Source organism: Lasioglossum baleicum, chromosome 6, assembly GCF_051020765.1.
Source record: "Lasioglossum baleicum chromosome 6, iyLasBale1, whole genome shotgun sequence".
NCBI lineage: Eukaryota > Metazoa > Arthropoda > Insecta > Hymenoptera > Halictidae > Lasioglossum > Lasioglossum baleicum.
Window position 1 is genome coordinate 15,849,506 of NC_134934.1, and position 17,604 is coordinate 15,867,109.

Genomic DNA, 17,604 nt, shown 5'->3' on the forward strand with positions numbered 1-17,604 from the left:
CCTATACTATTCAGCATCGTCAAGTGTTACCAATAAGAAGTAGTATGATAAGGTTTTATTCATAATCTGAAAGTATATTTGCAACGTTAAGCGGACGTGGAAATATAATAATAAAATTGCTTTACCTTGGCAAAGAGGTCCAACGAGATTACTAGCAAGTTGTACGCTTTTAGGACCATCAGTCTCTGCGTGAGTATCGTGATAGAGAGCTTCGTGACTCTAATGTTCGAATGCTCGTACCAATCGCTGCAGTAAACTTCGCGACGAAAAACTTCATTCTGTCCGAAGAAAAACAGTTTGAACATTTGATTAGATGCAAATACGATAGTGCACAACGGTAGTTGCTTAAGTATGCAAAAGAGAGGACGCTCAAGTCCACTGTGTTTGGTCTGCATTTTAAACACGAAACAGAACAAAAATGATGAACAAACCTCAGAAGTGATCATGTCTCCGGGCCAGGCGTAAGTGAGTGTCTGGATTATCTTCCCGAAAAGATAAAGACTTAAAGCAGTGGCTTTCTGGAGTGGTATATCTTCTGCCTGACACAAAGATGACAATCATAAAAGTATAATAATGTACAGGGTGTAGCTGGACGGGTGGTACAACGGAGCAGGGGGTAATGCTACATGTAAGCATAAGTCGACAACAAGAAATAACATTTCTTTAAGTTTAAAAGTTCCGCCAGGTTCGCGTGTTTTAGTACAGTATTGTCACCATAAACGCATAAGCCTCGGAGGGATCTGTAATATCTGTATGCGTTTATCTAAGACGGGTAGCTGCTATTTTTTTAGCTTCAAAGGCCGAGAAGATCGTAAAAAAGGACAGCGCGTGTAAAGAGAGGCCACGCGCGGGCCTTTTAACTATGCCGGTGACATTTTAATCTATATGATAATTACAAATTAATAATTATGTTTGTAATTTTATCATATAGAATATTGAAGCGCAAACAATAAAAATCGTTTAGTTTATAAATACATATAAAAAAAAGGAAAAAAACACGAAGAGAAAGTTGAGTTGAGGGAGGATTCGAACTCGAGCCCTCCGTAGCATTGTGAGAAGTTTCTTCTTTCTCTTACTTGACAGCAACAAACTAGCTTTACACGTATTTTTATTCTTCAATGTAAGCTATTTCCTAAAATATAATTGTTTAGACTTCCAACTGTAATTATATATTAGAAGATTTAGTCGCATTTTTACATGTATCAGCTTCCCCGTACACGCGCCGACTTCTCGTTCGTTCCCGTCACTAGCCACCGCAAGGGGCCTCGGCCGCTGCGCCGTTACTGATCAAACCGAGCGTTCGCCGGCATACTTTATTTTTTTTGACACTGTTCCACCAAACGGACACTTTTGAAATTTTTTTACAAAATAGGTTAAAATCATAGCAATATTTTAGAATTTTTTGGTAGGTGTCAACCCAGGGGAAGATAGATAAGAAGATAGATAAGGGGAAGAAGATAAATAAAATTCCCAAAAAATTAATTAATTATTTTCAACTATAAATAATTAGCAAAAAATTCTGAAGAAAATCTGAAATATAGAGTGTATCTATGTCTTTTGTTTGCCGTTTATCCCATGTCGATATCTTTTCTCGTTTTAGAGCAAATTGCAATTAAGTGCGGGGGAGTTTACCTCAATATCACCCCTATCGGTAGGGGTAGACATTTGAAATTTTACACAATGTTTTTTTAGACATAAAGCGACGTTTTAAGACAGGAATCAGGAAAATCGGAGCGAGGGCCGCTGGCCCATGCTTATCCGGCTAGACCCTTTTTATGGGGCCGAGCACAGGCCCTGGCCTCCAAAATCGACCACACGCTGTAGTCCATCAGGTTGAGATTCGGTGAGTACGGCGGCCATTCCACAGACGTGATGAAACCTGGGAAATGGGCTTTGCACCACTCCTGAGTCGTTTTCGCCCTGTGGGCTGGCGCGGAATCCTGCTGTAACGTCCATTCCGGATCGCCAAAGAGCTGTTGGGCCCACACAAGTACGACGGCTTCGAGAATGTCCCGTCGATACACTTCTTGGTTGATTTTGACCCCTTGATCCACGAAAACCGTAGCAAATCCCATTTTCCAGGTTTCATCACATCTGCGGAATGGCCGCCGTACTCACCGGATCTCAACTCTATGAACTCCAGCGTTTGGTCGATTTTGGAGGCCAGGGCCTGTGCTCGGCCCCATAAAAGTTTCGAGTCGCTGAAAAAATCTCTGCGCCGGGTGTGGGACCGAATGACGTCAGAAGAGCTGCGACCCATAGCCGAAAATTTCAAAACATGTTTGAGCCTCTGAATCGGCTCAAAGGGTGGCCACTTCGAAACTTCTTAAATATACATATGAATACTAAAGGTCTATGTCATGGTTGTTATCATTTGGTTTTTCAAAATTCGTCGATTTGACTGAATCATAATAAGAAATGTTTAACTCCGTTATTTCTTGTCACCCTGTAAGTGTACAGCAGAACTTTATGAAAAATAAAAAATGTTCGCATTGATTGCAGAACACAGGAGTCAAATAAAAATTGTATTCTTCTTTCAAGTATCCTATTCAGCTGAAACTAACACATTGATGCCGTTAAGGATGTTCTGGAGTACAATGAGAGACAAAAGTACAAGAAATTCGGAATCCATCAATATATTGGCAATGAAAGCCATTCCCATGAGTATATTTTGCATACTTTTGTATACTTTTTTTACACTGTTGCCGCGTTTCCATGCTAGTGAGATGACAACACGATAAAGACGTTTTGTAACAGTTTATAATTTTTTGCTCTGTAACTGTTTAGTGAATCCTAATAAATTTTAAACATAATTAGATACATAATTTTTACTATATATGTATAAAAAAACTGGAGTTTCTAGTTGCGTTTTTTCAAGGTTTAAATAGGGTGTGAAGTGGAATTTTATGAATTCTCCATAAGAAGACGTGTCAAACTTTGGTAATTGCACTAATTTAGTAAGAATTATATCTTGTCAAATTTTCAAATTTTTGTTGCGTTTTTATATACCTCCAGAACATCCTTAAATATTTTCAACGTGTCCACGGCGTTAAATTGTACTAGTATGTACCCACGTTTATAATAAATGCACAAAATCCGCAGTCTAGTGATCGGCAAAAGGGTGAAGTTGTGTATTTCACTTGCAAAAGGATGAATTTCGAGCGCAAAACCTGTATACAACCATACTCACCCGAAGGACCTCGAATATCAACGCGCACATGCCCAAACCGTTCGTCAGCGTTATCATTAGAACGACAGGCCCATAAATCTCCTGCATACCGTCCCGACACTCGATCAGAGTGGTATGTCGTTCGATACACTTCCGTAAAAGTTGTTCCCGATTTTCCGTGTGATATTTAGGCGATTCTTTCAGTTCAAGGGCCATCGCCCTGAACACGGCGCACACGCGGAACGAGCATAGGGTGAAGAACGCGTCCACCGCGGTCGTAATTATGGAAAATGATACTGACATGGATACCTCGTAGAGATAATGCACTGCAAAACTTGCCGTCGACACGATCGGCCATGGGTAAACTGACGGAAACGGTGTCGAGGGTTTCGCGTTCCTTATTGCGATATCTAGCAGCGGTTTGGACGTGTATAAAATCGCGGTGAGGAACATGCAGGTGAACTGGTAGCACACTAAACGATAACATGGCTGCAGATACTGGAAAACCGGTGAGCTGGAGGGTTGGTTCAACGACGTCTTCTCGAACAACGTCTCCAGGGTGTCGCCTATGCGCGCCAACTTCTCGCGATGACGGAGGAATTGCACAATCTGAAAATGTATCAAGCGATCATGTTCGTAAATCTTTTTAAGCCCTTTCTTTACTATGTTCGTTGACAGGCAGCAAGATTATTGCAGACTTCTAAGTTTTTCGATGATCACAGATTAGTAGACAGCGGATTTTATGCATTTATGACCAAAATCTATAGATGTAATTTAAAACAGTAGAAATATTGGAAGAATTTAACAATATTGTTCATCATGTTGATCATTTCTCGCCGAGATATACAGTAATTCTTCAATCGAAGTCCTGGGTCGCCTATCTAATCGAAGTCCAGTGCCTACTCACTCCACTGCCGGCCAACGCTGAGCCGCGCCGCACCGTAGGGCGGCGATGATTGGTCTCGGCTGGGGTATACCGGTGAGAACACCACACATTTACTCGAGTGAATCGAATTCTCAAACTTCTTAATTTTCATTATTGTTTTATGGGACTTTGACTAGCTTATTCCTGGCATTTCTCTGATTAAAATGACACCAAACACGATATAATTTCAACTGTATTTAGTGGTTTAATCGACGGTGAAAGTTTCGGGAGCAAAGAAGGACAGCGACAACGCGGGCCTTTGAACTGTGCCGGCGACGTCGACTGTCTGCGTCTCTTTCTTTTCTATACGCTCTTCTTCGTTGCGTTCGAAACTTTCATCGTCGATTAAACCACTAAATATAGTTGAAATTATATAATGTTTAGTATCATTTTGCATTAGAAAAATGCCACGAATATGTTGGTGAAAGTTCCATTAAAAAATAATGGAAAATAAAGAAGATACAACTTTTTGGTGATGACGCACGGGCCGGCGACGGCGACATGCTTCGGCAACGCGATCCTATTTCATTCTGTCCTTCTCTATGTTCGGATCGTCGATTGAAGTCTCGGTGCGGCCGACGCGGTAGACGCAGTCATTAAAAAATAGTCTCTCTACGCTACTGAAGTCCGTTCAAAACACGGGTGTTGGGACTTGGATTGAAGAATTACTGTAGCGAGTTTTCCTTTAGGAAAAATGGAAATTGTGCATTTTTTAAAGATATTTTCAGAAACACCTGATCTATCGAAATGTTAATGAAATTGAAAAAGCAAAAGGAGTGCCTTGAAGAGAAAGAAACGCTCATTCTATTGCTTTTTCGCACAAGATTCTTCGATAATTTTTTCGCTTTCTGGAGCCAGTTAAAGTTACGAAGCCCATATTTACTTCAATGTTCAATAACTCGAATAAAAAAAATCGCACAATATTCAACAACCATACAATTTACACAGGAAAGATAGTCCTTCCAAATGATATTAACGCGATTTATCAAAAAAATTTGTTGCTCCCCGTGTGATGTTCCAAAGTTGCACAAAATTTTTGTTAACTGTCGATGTTGTCTTCATATCGCTATAACTTTGTAAAAAACCAACATAGCAACAATTTGAAACAAAGCATCTGCAACTAGAGGTTTCAGGCTTTCAAACCATTGTTTAACGATATCGATACGACAATTTTTGACGGAGTTATGATCACGTAAAGTGGGTCTAATTTTTCGGGTTCGCACAAATGATCCCTTAATTCTTTTGACGAGTGTATAATACAAATGCGACGAGGACGAACGTATGTACCTTCATCGCTACGTTTATAGTAGTAGTGAGCAGGCTGAAACACGCGATAATCGCACTGATGTTGGCGATATGAATCCGGAAAAAATTAGATATCACATAAAAGAGAAGGCAGTACGACACTAGCACCAGGATCGACAGATACTTGACGATGCCCTGCTGATGCGGGAACAGTCCGTAAACCGCCAGAAGACGTTCCACATTATTTGTAAATCGCCGGTAATTCAACGTTTCCTTTGACATCGTCGAGAACGTTGAAAAAAACCCTATCGGCGCCGATCTAGAACCATCGACGATCTACTCTAAAATGGGCCTAATGCTCGCCCGACTATAACAGCTGGTATCCCCACCGGTCTAGGTCCGCGATTATAGATCGATCGATCATCCAGCAATCTTTTCACCCTCCAATTTTCGTTGAATTGCACGAAGAAAATCAGAGACGTTGAACAATTCATCGCGCACGATACGCTCGGCACTTTCTGAAATTAGACGTTGCACGGTAAATCGGTTCGTGGGACTTTCAAAAACCTATCGAATACCGTATTCGACGAAGATTCGCTACTATGGAACAAGGAATTTATGAAAATGCGTAATGCACGGAGCTATGAATAGTAAACGACTCGGAATGGTCGCAGGACAGTTCGGTTCGAGAAACGACAGGTGTTGCGTTAACGCATTGCTGTATCAAATTGTAAAATACGCGGAAAATCGTGCGAATTCAACAATTTTGTGTAAAATGAAGTCATCTACTTGTAACTAATAGTTCAGAGAGTTCAACGAAATAATACGAAGATCTTTTAATTTGAAGAAAAATAATATATATATGTATTTCACTTGTACACAGGGGGTGAACGAATCGTGATCAGTAGAGATCACTCTGTTATGATATAACAGTCCGATCGAAAATGTTTTTATCAGATGTAGCATGGTTTCAAGAGAGCTTTCACGTGATTATAGCTTTGTCAACTCTTTTTCTCATGCTTTTCAAGGTCGCCTTCAATCTTTTGCAAATACACCCATGATCTTTTTACGCCTATCTGTTCGGAGGATTTCAAGACGAATTTGGTAAGTATCGTAACATAAAAAGAAATTGCTTTTTCATATTTTCTTACAACAAATTTGCTATAACCACGTGAAAGTTCTCTTGAAACCATGCTATGAATATTGAAAAAAACCAGCATCGTTTTAAGAACACATTCAACAACATGTGAACAACACAGATGCGTCAATAATATTGTAAAGCCTCCGTTTGGATGTTTTCTTACAGTGCTTTATTTGCATTTATTTATTTAATAACTACGGTGTGATACGTTCCGACACATTATACATTATTTCTTCCACGTGAAGTGATTTACAGTTAAACACCATTTCTAGGAAAGAAAACCGTGTCCACCTTGAGACTAAAGCATTGGCAAGAATGTTCATTGCTTTTTTTTTGTTGTTTAGTTTAGTTACGATATATCAGAGTCGATACGTTTAGTAATCATAAATAAAAAGAAATTAAGATTACTTTAGCGCAACGCTACGAAAGCAGACAGATATGATAGCATTTTCTTCTCTTTTTTTTTTGTTTTTTACATAGAAATACGCATACAGAGTATCTCGTAATGAAAAAAAAAGAAAAGCAACGAGAATAGCTTTTTTAACCGCCTGAGAAACCCAACTTGTATTTCGCTTAGTTAGTCGGTAAACATACTTAAATCTTAAAGTAACTTTTTCGTACGTCAGTCTTTGTGATTCCAGCTCGCCGCGTACTTATATTTTTGAATTTGCACACTTCATCGTCTTTTGAGTTTCAATGATTGTTCGAATAATTGCCACGAGATACACTGCATCATTACAAGCAATGGGTTGAAGCGAAAGTTCGTAGCGTTTTTAATTCGAAACTCAAAGGTAAAATTAAGATATTTATACATAGAGATTTGTTCAATAACATATTTTCCATTCTGTTCTATTACTTTTTGCCATCTTTTTAGGTGACTTATCATGCTATTCGATAAACCTATGAATAAATATTTCATTTTTATCTTTGAATTTTGATTGAAAAACGCTACGAACTTTCGTTCCAACCCAATATAAAGACATCGCGTGTCTCATATTCGTCGCAGATAAGTTTTGCACTCTTACATACGAATGTATACATACATATAATGTATATACATACATAGGCACTAAGATGACAAATTATTGCTAAAATTAATCGTAAAAATTCAATATTCTCATTTACAGTATTCGCGTCCCATCGACTAACATTAAGGAAGATAATGGTAACCGAAGAGAAATCTAACAATTTACAATCCTATCAATTTTCGAACGCGCTAAAAAAATTCACACAATCCATCCTCATCTCAAGCTTACGTCTTCATCCCTCGCGGTACTATGATTAAAATCAAATGACATACTTCGTTCGTGAAGAGAACGGAAACATGATCGAATGTAGACTCTCTAAAGCTAGATTCTGTAGGAAGCGAAGGATATCTGCTTTTCAATGTCTCATCATCTGGTAAAAGTTGTACACCTCTTATACCTTTAACGATCGGTTATGGCAGTTTTTATCAGTTATGATATGCCTGCACTACTTCCACTATATTACACCACCCCGAAGTTCGACTACGAAGAAGTAAACGTTCTCTCGTTATCTTTAAGTTTAAAAAATGTCTTGTATATTGCGAAAACATATTTTAAAAGACAGCCTCTCCCAAGGGGAACGCTCGATACGTTCCTCGTCTCTCGACATTGTATAAGTAGTTTTACAAGTGCATTTATACATCAGTTACAAGCGCGAATGAATATTCTATATTACACGAAGAAATGTGCAGACTTTAGACTTCACAGTTCGTTCCTTTTTCTTCTTGCGATACATACAATGTATCTACACTTTTTTACGGTTTACCTCCTTAGTCGAATACCACTTCGCTAAAAGTTATCGAGTAAAACATCGGGAATATATAAAATCATACAATTCGTAGAGCGCAGAAGATGATAGGGGACATTTCATACAGGAAAGATAATGTTTAACTTAAGTATCGATCTTCCCTGACCACCCCCCTCCGTCGAATCTTAAGACGTATAGTATAAAATAATATATTAAAATATTCCTTCCCATATTCTGAAACTAGTATAAACGTACCAAGTCGCTAATATTACACTTCGAAGTACTGCGACTACGACTTCGAAGCGAGCAGGCGATGCGGAGAAGTAGAAATTAAACTAAAAAGACATTTACTAATCTGTCGATATTCGATAACTCTGAATCAGAGCTGGGCAATTGACTATTTCTATTTTTACAGGAGGCTCGCACTTTTACAACAATAATTAACCACTAGACTGCGGATCTTTATGCAAAATAAAAAATGTTTGCATTAATTGCAAGACACAGCAGCCAAATAGAAATTTCTTTCTTCTTTTAATCGTCTTATGAAGCCGATATTAATACACAGATGTCCTTAAATCTTCTTTTTGTCATAAATGCATAAAATCCGCAGTCTATTAATCACAAACTATGTTGTTGAAACGAATACATTTCACCAATGACGCAAGGGAAACATTGCTTTCGCTGGTTAGATTAACTGTGGTAAGATTAAAATGAAAATACTGATTTTTCGAAATTAATCTATACAAAGGTATAAAGATGTACGTCTATTGATAACTTATGGTTGTGTGCTCACCTCCATGGTTTAGCTACAACCCACAGTGGCAGCCCACGCAAGCCTGACACCATGGGCTGCCCGCAAGGGTCATTCGTGGGCACGAACTATTATAGGGCCATACTATAATGAAATTTGAGCAACTGCCTGTGAGCATTGGGTTGCCCAACTCTGCTCTAGGTAAATTATTGTTCGAATGTCTAAATCACTTCTGCAATAATCGTCTTTCTACGAATTTTAAGAGAATGGTACGAATTATTATAAGGTAAGAGGAGAAAGAGAACGAAGGAGAAATGGGGGAGAAAAAAGGATGTACAAAGACGATTAGGCCTCCTGCATCTTGACACTAAACTGAATAATAAATAATTAATATATTATAGGAAAAATTGTATATATATCACCTCCCTAAAATGGCAAATATTTTACAAACGGAGTAAATGAGTATAACGGTTACAAACAAATTAGTATGTTCATATGGCACAAACAAGAGAACTTTCCACGATTGTATCATAAATGAAAGAATGAGTACCGTATCGAATTGGATGGAGTACCGATACCATTTTACCAAAAATTTGTTTCCCTCTGTGAATGATATTTTTTCGAGTGCCTCTAATGCGTATGTATATCGCGATGTGGTAAATATAAATATAATGAACAATGTGAAAGAATTGCAGAAGTAATATAGTATATATGCATATGTATATATCGTAACATTCCTTCCTACATTATTTTTCTTTAATCCGCAATAATGCTTTCGAGAGAGCAACGGAGAGAACCTGTTCTCCCGAACGATTCTCAAAGTTGGAAGTGATAGCGAACCGATTCCGCTATCATACTTTCTTAAAAGCATTATAGTACATATATATTCTAGCACCATACTTGAATCAGAAAACTTTCAGTATTTCCCTGAAGAGGCGACATTTGAAGCGAGGGACATAATTACACCGAGTCAGTACCGTCCTCCTTCGCTATTGCTTTCCCCACGAAAGTTTTCGAACGTGCACGAATATATTTCTGCAGAAGCAAAATCAATGTTTCTGTAACCGAACGTAACAATTTTTTCGTTTTTTTTTCTCATAAAATTCCTAACACTATAACAGATTCTTTACTTGCTTATAGGTTTTCTTGCTTTGATAGGGCGGTTGTCAATTGAAATTTGATCCTACCATGCGAAGTAGCAGTACGGCGATGCATACTTAATAATGAATTTATATAAATATGGAACACTGATTATACAATTGGGATATATAGTTCATTGTAAAAAATAAGTTTCTAAACGTTACTGTCTCTCAGATTACGAAATCCTTGGCTTTCTTGACCGTCATGAAAAATTTTCTGGTTTCTTTGGCAACTCCGCAGCAAAAGGGGCAACACCTGCAATTACTAAATTCAATGTCAGAATCAATTTGTGTAAAGAAAACATTTCTCTTGGTTGATTTTAATGAAATATGGAATCAGCGAAGGTGTACCTGTTTGCTGTCGCAACAATGGTACAATGAAGTTCTTCATTGTATCACACAATTTTTATTTCGTTGAGCTAAACCAGCTCTGGATAGATCACGCTCTATTTCGTCATCGTCCTCTATACTGTAACAAAAACACAGGAATTAAAATAAGTCGTTTTATTTCAGATGAAAATCATTATCGATGATAGAAAAGCGAAGAGCTATTTGTAGCCTCGAAGTAGAAGCAATCAATATTAGTCTATGCGTATGTACATTGCAAAGTATACTTACGCCCTTTCTTGCGTGTCCAGATGGTGGACTAATTCGTCTCTCTTGTTCACAATAGAAACTAGTTCTTCTAGAAGTAAATTCTCGCGCATTTTTTGTTCGGATGTCTTTCTGGAATCTTCTACCGCAAGTATACTTCTCAGTTCACGATTCAGAAGTTCGAATCGGCGTTCCAAATCGTCTTCTTTCTCCCTGAATCAGTGAAAACAATAGCATTAAATTAACACGCTTTGTCGAAGAATTATTGTTAAAACGGATACAAAAATAATAGCTTACAGTATATTCAATTGCATTTGTCTTCTCAGAAGCGCATTCTTTTTATTGACAAGAGTGAACCACAGAGACATCAGTCTTTCAGTTTCTTCTTCATTGTCACTTTCCATAGCAGCTCGCAGCTGTTTCTCAAGTTTTCCTGCTTGAATATCTATTTGAGTTTGTTCTCTTTCTAACGCTTCTAGTTCATTCTGAATGTACGATGTCATGTCCTTTCCTAACTGCTTAAAACATTATAATTATTAAGTTTGATTTGCAATTCTTATTGCAATAAATAAATGTGACACATACTCCTCTTAGTGTGTACGATGTACCATCAGGACTAGTTTTGTCCGGTGAAATTCTCTCTATTATTTTCGAGAATGAGTACAAGGGAGAACCGGTCTTTTTGTCACTGTCGATTACACTCGGAGTTCCCAGGATATTTCCATTGTACTCGGACTAGAATAGTCATTTCATGTTATAAATTATACAGGGTGGTCCATCTAAATATGTAGCCACATATCTCTTTTATTTTCGATGACGGAACAAATGTTACTTTTTTTTCAAGGTCATTTTCCAGAGTTTTCAAGGTCATCGATATTTTATTTTCTTGTAAACGTATATTTTTTATTCCTTGCATATTCTAGTTGACATTAAAACGCATTCGGAGATAATATAAAAAATAACATTTGCAAAGCATCCACCTTGTGATATCATTTGCATTGCATTAGAAACATTTGTTGTGTCATCTTTTATGATGATGTTTTACATTCACCTTTGTACTAAATCTGTCCTGGGGAGTAGACGGTGTAATGCTTCGTCGCGGACTATTATTTTGATCATCTATCGATCGTCTGTCGCTGTTATTGTCATCGTTCGTTTGATTCGACGAAACATTAACACCCATCTTCACCTCTGCTATTAAACGTCTTGCTCTTTCGCGTAATTGTTGTTGCCTTTCATCGTCGTTTTGACTCTAAAAATCATCAAGTATCATTTGCTTTGGGTGAATGATGTGATATAAAGGATATAAATGAAAGGTAAACTGATTGTGTACGTTCATTCAATAGAAAAAATATAAAATTGAGGAAACAAAACCTCGATAGGACTAGCAGCGGAAGAAACAAGACCAGCTGAAATCTTTGTCTGATTCCTGGCCTGTTCTAACAGTTGTCTTGCACGTTCTCTTAATTCATCATGCCGACTGACTAATGGCTAATATTAAAAAATGGCAAATTAGTTGCAAGCAATGAACAACTTAAAAAGTGTACAAAGACTAATTACATGTTGAGAACGCTGCTCTCTGTGAGGTGATGATACACTCTGATATTCGGTATAATCACGACTTCCTTTGTCAGTTGCATCCTATAACAAGATGCATTCGCTACGTAATTATAACGATATTACTTGCTATATTAAAATTCGAGAAAGAAATGAATTATTTCATAAAAGAATAAAGATTTTACAGCACTGTTATACAGCTACGAACATGTGTATTAGACAGAAGAAATATAAAACAAGTTGTAGAATTAGTAAATGTTATGAAAATGGTAATGTTAAAATGTAAGCATGATAGGAACGAGTTCACATATTTTATCGACATTAGTAATTTCTGTTATTTAAGACTGTATAGCACATATAATGATTTATATTCTTAATTGTGTGAGGTTAATTATTATATTTCTTCCACCTACAGTTAGCATAAACACTAGACAATGCGTTGATGCATCATGTGCGCATGCAAATGAACATAACATGTAAGGGATAGTCCCGAATGTTTTAAAAATTTTCCGTCTACACTTCAAGTAAATTATTAGCAAATTTATTAGTTCAGGATTATCTCTTGTCAGTAAAAATCGTCTACTCATTTTTGAGAAACTATTGAGAACGTTTCTTTTTAAAAATAAAATATCTAATGACAGCAAAAGTACTACTTAAATAAAAATATTTCATGTATTCAATAAAAAAGAATTAGCATATTTCTTAAATGTGCAGTAAGTGGCATTTAATTACAGTAATATCGAAAATTGTAAGCTCGAAAGTTATATCAATTAATCAAAATAAAATTAATTAAATTAAGAAATGTTAATGTGCAATAATATATTTTTGAGCAATCTAGATATACTGACATCTCGTACAGGCGATTGTAATTTGTTAACTGAAACTGATTGAGACCATTTCTCGTCGACTATCTGCATATTTTCCTCTTCCTCGTCCGATCCGAAAGGATCTGTTAATTGTCGACGAGTCATTAAGATAGGACGTTGCTGTACTTGTGGTACTCTCGGAGGTGATTTGTTCTGTAGTGAATTTAGTTCAACACCTTGTATTACCATTTTGTACAACAATTTTTACAGTGATACGTAATCAAACAGATAAATGATTTCACAGTGATTATGCGAACATACGATACGTATAGCGAATGAGCATACACACATACCTTTTCTTTAGATAAATATTTTTCTTTAGTCGGTGACAACACTTTCTCTAGAATACTCTTCGAACTAGCCAATATGATATCCTTGACATCCTTTACACTAGATGGTGATTTATCTTTATTGCATTGATCGTGATCTTGATTCTCAGTATTCAAACTCAAATGTAATCTATTCTTTAATGAATCAATATTGGCGTCCTCTTTTTTGTTATCAAATGGATTCGACCTGTGAAATAAATACATTTATAATCACTGGATTAATTATATGGATTACACAGTCAACGTACCGTCTGATGTTATCTATTTTATTGCTTTTAAGCTCCATTTGATCTTTCTTATGCAAATTGATTATTTCTTGACTAAATAATTGTACACTCACATCCGAATTATTGTCTGTATTAAATCTACCAATCATGTAAGAAGACTCATCTGTGGTTTTACCTATCTGATGTACCTGCAAACATTGGATTAAATTTCTTAATAAGGAGAACGATGTGTGAAAGAATTAAATAAGATTACTTCGTGTAATCTTTCACATATTTTCGACATATAATGTATATTGTATGTGTATACATTATGTTACATGATAACAAGCTGTATTGTTATTGATTACCTCTAACTCATGACCAGTGAAATGTGCTCTCAACTGATATAAATATGTCATCACAGCTAACTTGTCAGGTACAGTTAATATATCCATATCTGCTGGTTCTATAACTCTAGGTATACCAAGGGCTTCACCAGCGTCAAATGCTTTCTTACAGTTACCTTTCACATCATGTGGTAATAGCGAGTCTATGTCTCTGCAATGTTTTATTTAAGAGAAACAAGTGAATATACGTCGACAATTTATAAATAGAACAAATAAATAAGATATTTGACAAGCTGCCAGACTGATTAACTGCAACCTTAGTGTACCTTTGTTTTCTATAGGAAATATAGAAATAGTTCGTTCACCAATTTTTACTATCAAACATATCAATTATATATACTATATATATATTTATATAGAGAATATTGCTATAACTCTACGTACATAAGATCCGGTCTAAAATGATGTATGATTGCACAAAATGCCATTCCATTTCTCCACGATGTCGTAAGATTAGTAACTTTGACACCAGGATAATCTTTAGTTACATCCTTACACCATTCCAATAAATCCTGGCCTGGTGTAATCTCTTTTAATCTAGGAATAGTAACATCGTTCCTTGTTAGTTCTAATGGTTGTAACGGTAATCTCAGTGTAATGTGTTCAATGTTTTTACTACAAACAAATGACAGGTTTGTTAGAAACTGTATCGGAAAATGTTGATGGTATTAACATTAGTGTTAGTTGTACAGTCCACACGATCGAAACATAGGATTTTCAACATACTCATTTTCAACGGCAACACTATCTTTCAACAATGATTTATCTTTAAAGGAATCAACAATGCCTGTTAGACTAATATCACGAATGAAGTGGTCATTGTCATTCACAGGTGTAGTATTGTCCTTCGATAAACTTGCCACTGTTAAACGGACAACAATATTATTATATTAGCCTCCACATGTGCGAACATACTCTTACTACAGCCTTACCACTTATTGGAGTGCTAGGTAATTCGCTTTCAGTAAGACTACTAGTCATTAAATCGAGTTGCGCTGAAATATCTAGAATCTCGTCGAGATTTTTCACAGATACTTCCTCGACGTCCTCAGGTATATCCTCGTTATCAAAATCGTCTAACGGTGCTATGTCGCTATTATTATTCACTGACATTAAACTAGCCATACTCTGCATGTCCTCGTCTCTGATAAAAGAAATCATGATATTAAATGTAAAGTATACCTCGTCGATCCTACATCAAATTTCAAATTTTGAGATCATCTTACGTCGCTTTGCCTTCTCTCAAAAAGACACAAGATAAAGTACATTCTAATGAAGCACTGACAATCTTTTTCGACGTCGGCTTCAAATCTAATTTAAGTTGTTGTTGACTAGATTCCAAAGTCGCATACTTTTTCATATTAATATTCGTGGCAGCCACGTGCCGCCTTTTACCAGTCGGGGAAACCTATTGCATATAATATTGATGTGAGTGTTATTCAAATACTTTGTGCATCTAAAATCCAGGGCTTGGAAACAGTTATGATATCGGTTTCAGTCTTTGTTTCAGTTCTAGGACTGTTATTCTTTCGGTCCAATATTTTCAAGCCCTGCTAAAATCTCATACAAGCCCTGTCTCTTACATCCTCGATTACGAATGTCCAATCTTTATCTTCTAACTCGTGAGTTCTCGGATCTTTGAACAAAGTTACAGACACTGCATGATTGTCAGGAACAGCCCAACTAATGATACCTTTTAGCGGGTCACTTAAATTCGGTTCCCAATCTAAAGGTTCTGAAGTTACTCTTCGACTACGTCTTGTCCACACGACACTTAGTTTATTCGGTTTCCTAAATGTAGAAATTATTACAAGTGACATACGCACTGTTGTACCACAATCATATAAACTTATTTGTTGTGATACAACAAACAGAGAAGCTTGAATATTTTATAGGGCACCCTGTACTTGATCATATTTGAGTTTGATCAAATTCGAATATGCTACAGATCTCGATATTTTGAACAAATTTTTCCTGTACATATAATAGGCGGTCTATTTTTGTTTTATAGATATTTGCAAAAAACTGTTAATTCCAGTGAATTCGGCCATTTTAAACGAATTTTGGTTAGGTCCGGATTAGGTTGGGGTGGTGGCGGGTGCAGGGAGAGGGGTTCCGTCCCTCCCCGCCCTAAAACACGTGTTCCGTCGATTAAAGAGGGTAGGAATCGCTATAGTGAGTGTCCGTAGTTTAACCCTTTAGAAAAATAAACATTTCTTCCGACCTAGAATATTTCCATTCTAAATGATTCTTTAAATTTGGTGAATACGAAATTGATAAAATACCTCATGCAATACTGAAATGTTTAATAATTGATTGGATACAAACATATCCGATAATGTAAACAATATTTTAAATAATGGCACAGCAATTTTTAGTAGCGCCTCAGAGTCACCGCTCTTGATTTCGACAACAATACCACTTTACAAGAATTTACAAGGATTTTCAAGAAATATTTTTTCAAACATCTAAAACAAACTAAAACAGACCGCTTATTATGTGTACAGGAAGAAATTCGACAAATTTACCATATTAAAAATTAATAACACTTTTTGTATTGTTTTGTATTATATGTTTTAATAATTGTTTGCACTAAATTGTACTATACTGCAAATAGTAAATAGATGAGAAAGATTTCTGTTCGACAATAATTGACTGTCACGTAAATTAGAACATTATCTTCGAACGTGTTAAAAGACTTGTATGTATATAAGCGTTTCGCTTATTTTATTATGACATACCTCCATTTTGTATAAAATTAAGAAGGAAAATACTGAGGGAAAACATACCATTTTGTTGTTGTTTCTAAAGTGACTTCGTGATATGACACAGTGAACTGAAACTTTGCAGCTCTCTTGTTTACACGCTGCAGTCGTTTCCAAACAGAACTCATTTTTCAGCCGTAGTTTCCTCAAGAATTTGTTAAACGACGTTCAGCTTTATAATTACTTGTAGACGCTACTAATGTTATGCAACATTTTGTATAGAAATTACGCACACTAGGAGAGATCAGCTGTTTACGTCGAGGAATAATACAGATACTTCTTTTTGTCGTGCACGATTTAAGAACTAGAAGTCCAAGGTCCTTCAATCATTCATGCATCTGACATTTCTGGCTGCACCAATACATATAATGTAACCGAGAATCTGTCTTTTTATAGAATCGCAGGATTTTTTTCTTATTGACAATATATCACAAGTTCCATTATCATTTTTATCGTTGCGGTGTCACCTACACAAAATACACCATCCCCGATATCACACCGAAAATATTACGGCCACGAGATCAAAAAGTTTTACAATGAACTCGGACTCGTACCGTGACGAAACCTTTTCTATTTAGTTATTGATCTTGTATCACATGATTACAAGATAGGAAACTCGCTTCAAGTTATAGTCGCTGAATTTGACGAAACGGCGCATGCGAAACACCGCGCAATGGAAACCTTAGACTATATAAATTCATAGACACGGCATGTGTATATATAATCCATATAATCAG

General features: G+C 36.5%; 2 protein-coding genes across 8 annotated transcripts; both read right to left on the reverse strand.

Moving 5' to 3' along the window:
* Positions 1-6: 6 nt before the first annotated feature.
* On the reverse strand, positions 7-6,486 carry LOC143209282 (uncharacterized). The gene is made up of 5 exons (XM_076424697.1): positions 5,330-6,486; positions 3,141-3,843; positions 1,633-1,645; positions 126-539; positions 7-66 (listed from the first exon to the last, which is right to left on the reverse strand). Exons 1-5 carry the CDS (start codon positions 5,619-5,621, stop codon positions 7-9), a joined length of 1,482 nt encoding a protein of 493 aa, XP_076280812.1. The 5' UTR covers positions 5,622-6,486.
* Positions 6,487-6,626: 140 nt separating this feature from the next.
* On the reverse strand, positions 6,627-17,464 carry Ehbp1 (Eps15 homology domain containing protein-binding protein 1). 7 transcript variants are annotated; one of them, XM_076426401.1, is made up of 18 exons: positions 16,892-17,463; positions 15,686-15,893; positions 15,329-15,510; positions 15,035-15,246; positions 14,829-14,964; positions 14,487-14,639; positions 14,064-14,253; positions 13,738-13,904; positions 13,454-13,676; positions 13,143-13,313; positions 12,298-12,378; positions 12,112-12,228; positions 11,789-11,989; positions 11,323-11,472; positions 11,035-11,255; positions 10,762-10,950; positions 10,495-10,612; positions 6,627-10,408 (listed from the first exon to the last, which is right to left on the reverse strand). In XM_076426401.1, exons 1-17 carry the CDS (start codon positions 16,993-16,995, stop codon positions 10,531-10,533), a joined length of 2,787 nt encoding a protein of 928 aa, XP_076282516.1. In that variant the 5' UTR covers positions 16,996-17,463; the 3' UTR covers positions 6,627-10,408; positions 10,495-10,530. The 7 variants fall into 7 exon arrangements, with proteins under 7 accessions (XP_076282516.1, XP_076282515.1, XP_076282514.1 ...); XM_076426400.1 differs by having other exon boundaries at positions 11,035-11,252; positions 14,487-14,717; XM_076426399.1 differs by having other exon boundaries at positions 6,627-10,399; positions 14,487-14,717.
* Positions 17,465-17,604: the final 140 nt, after the last annotated feature.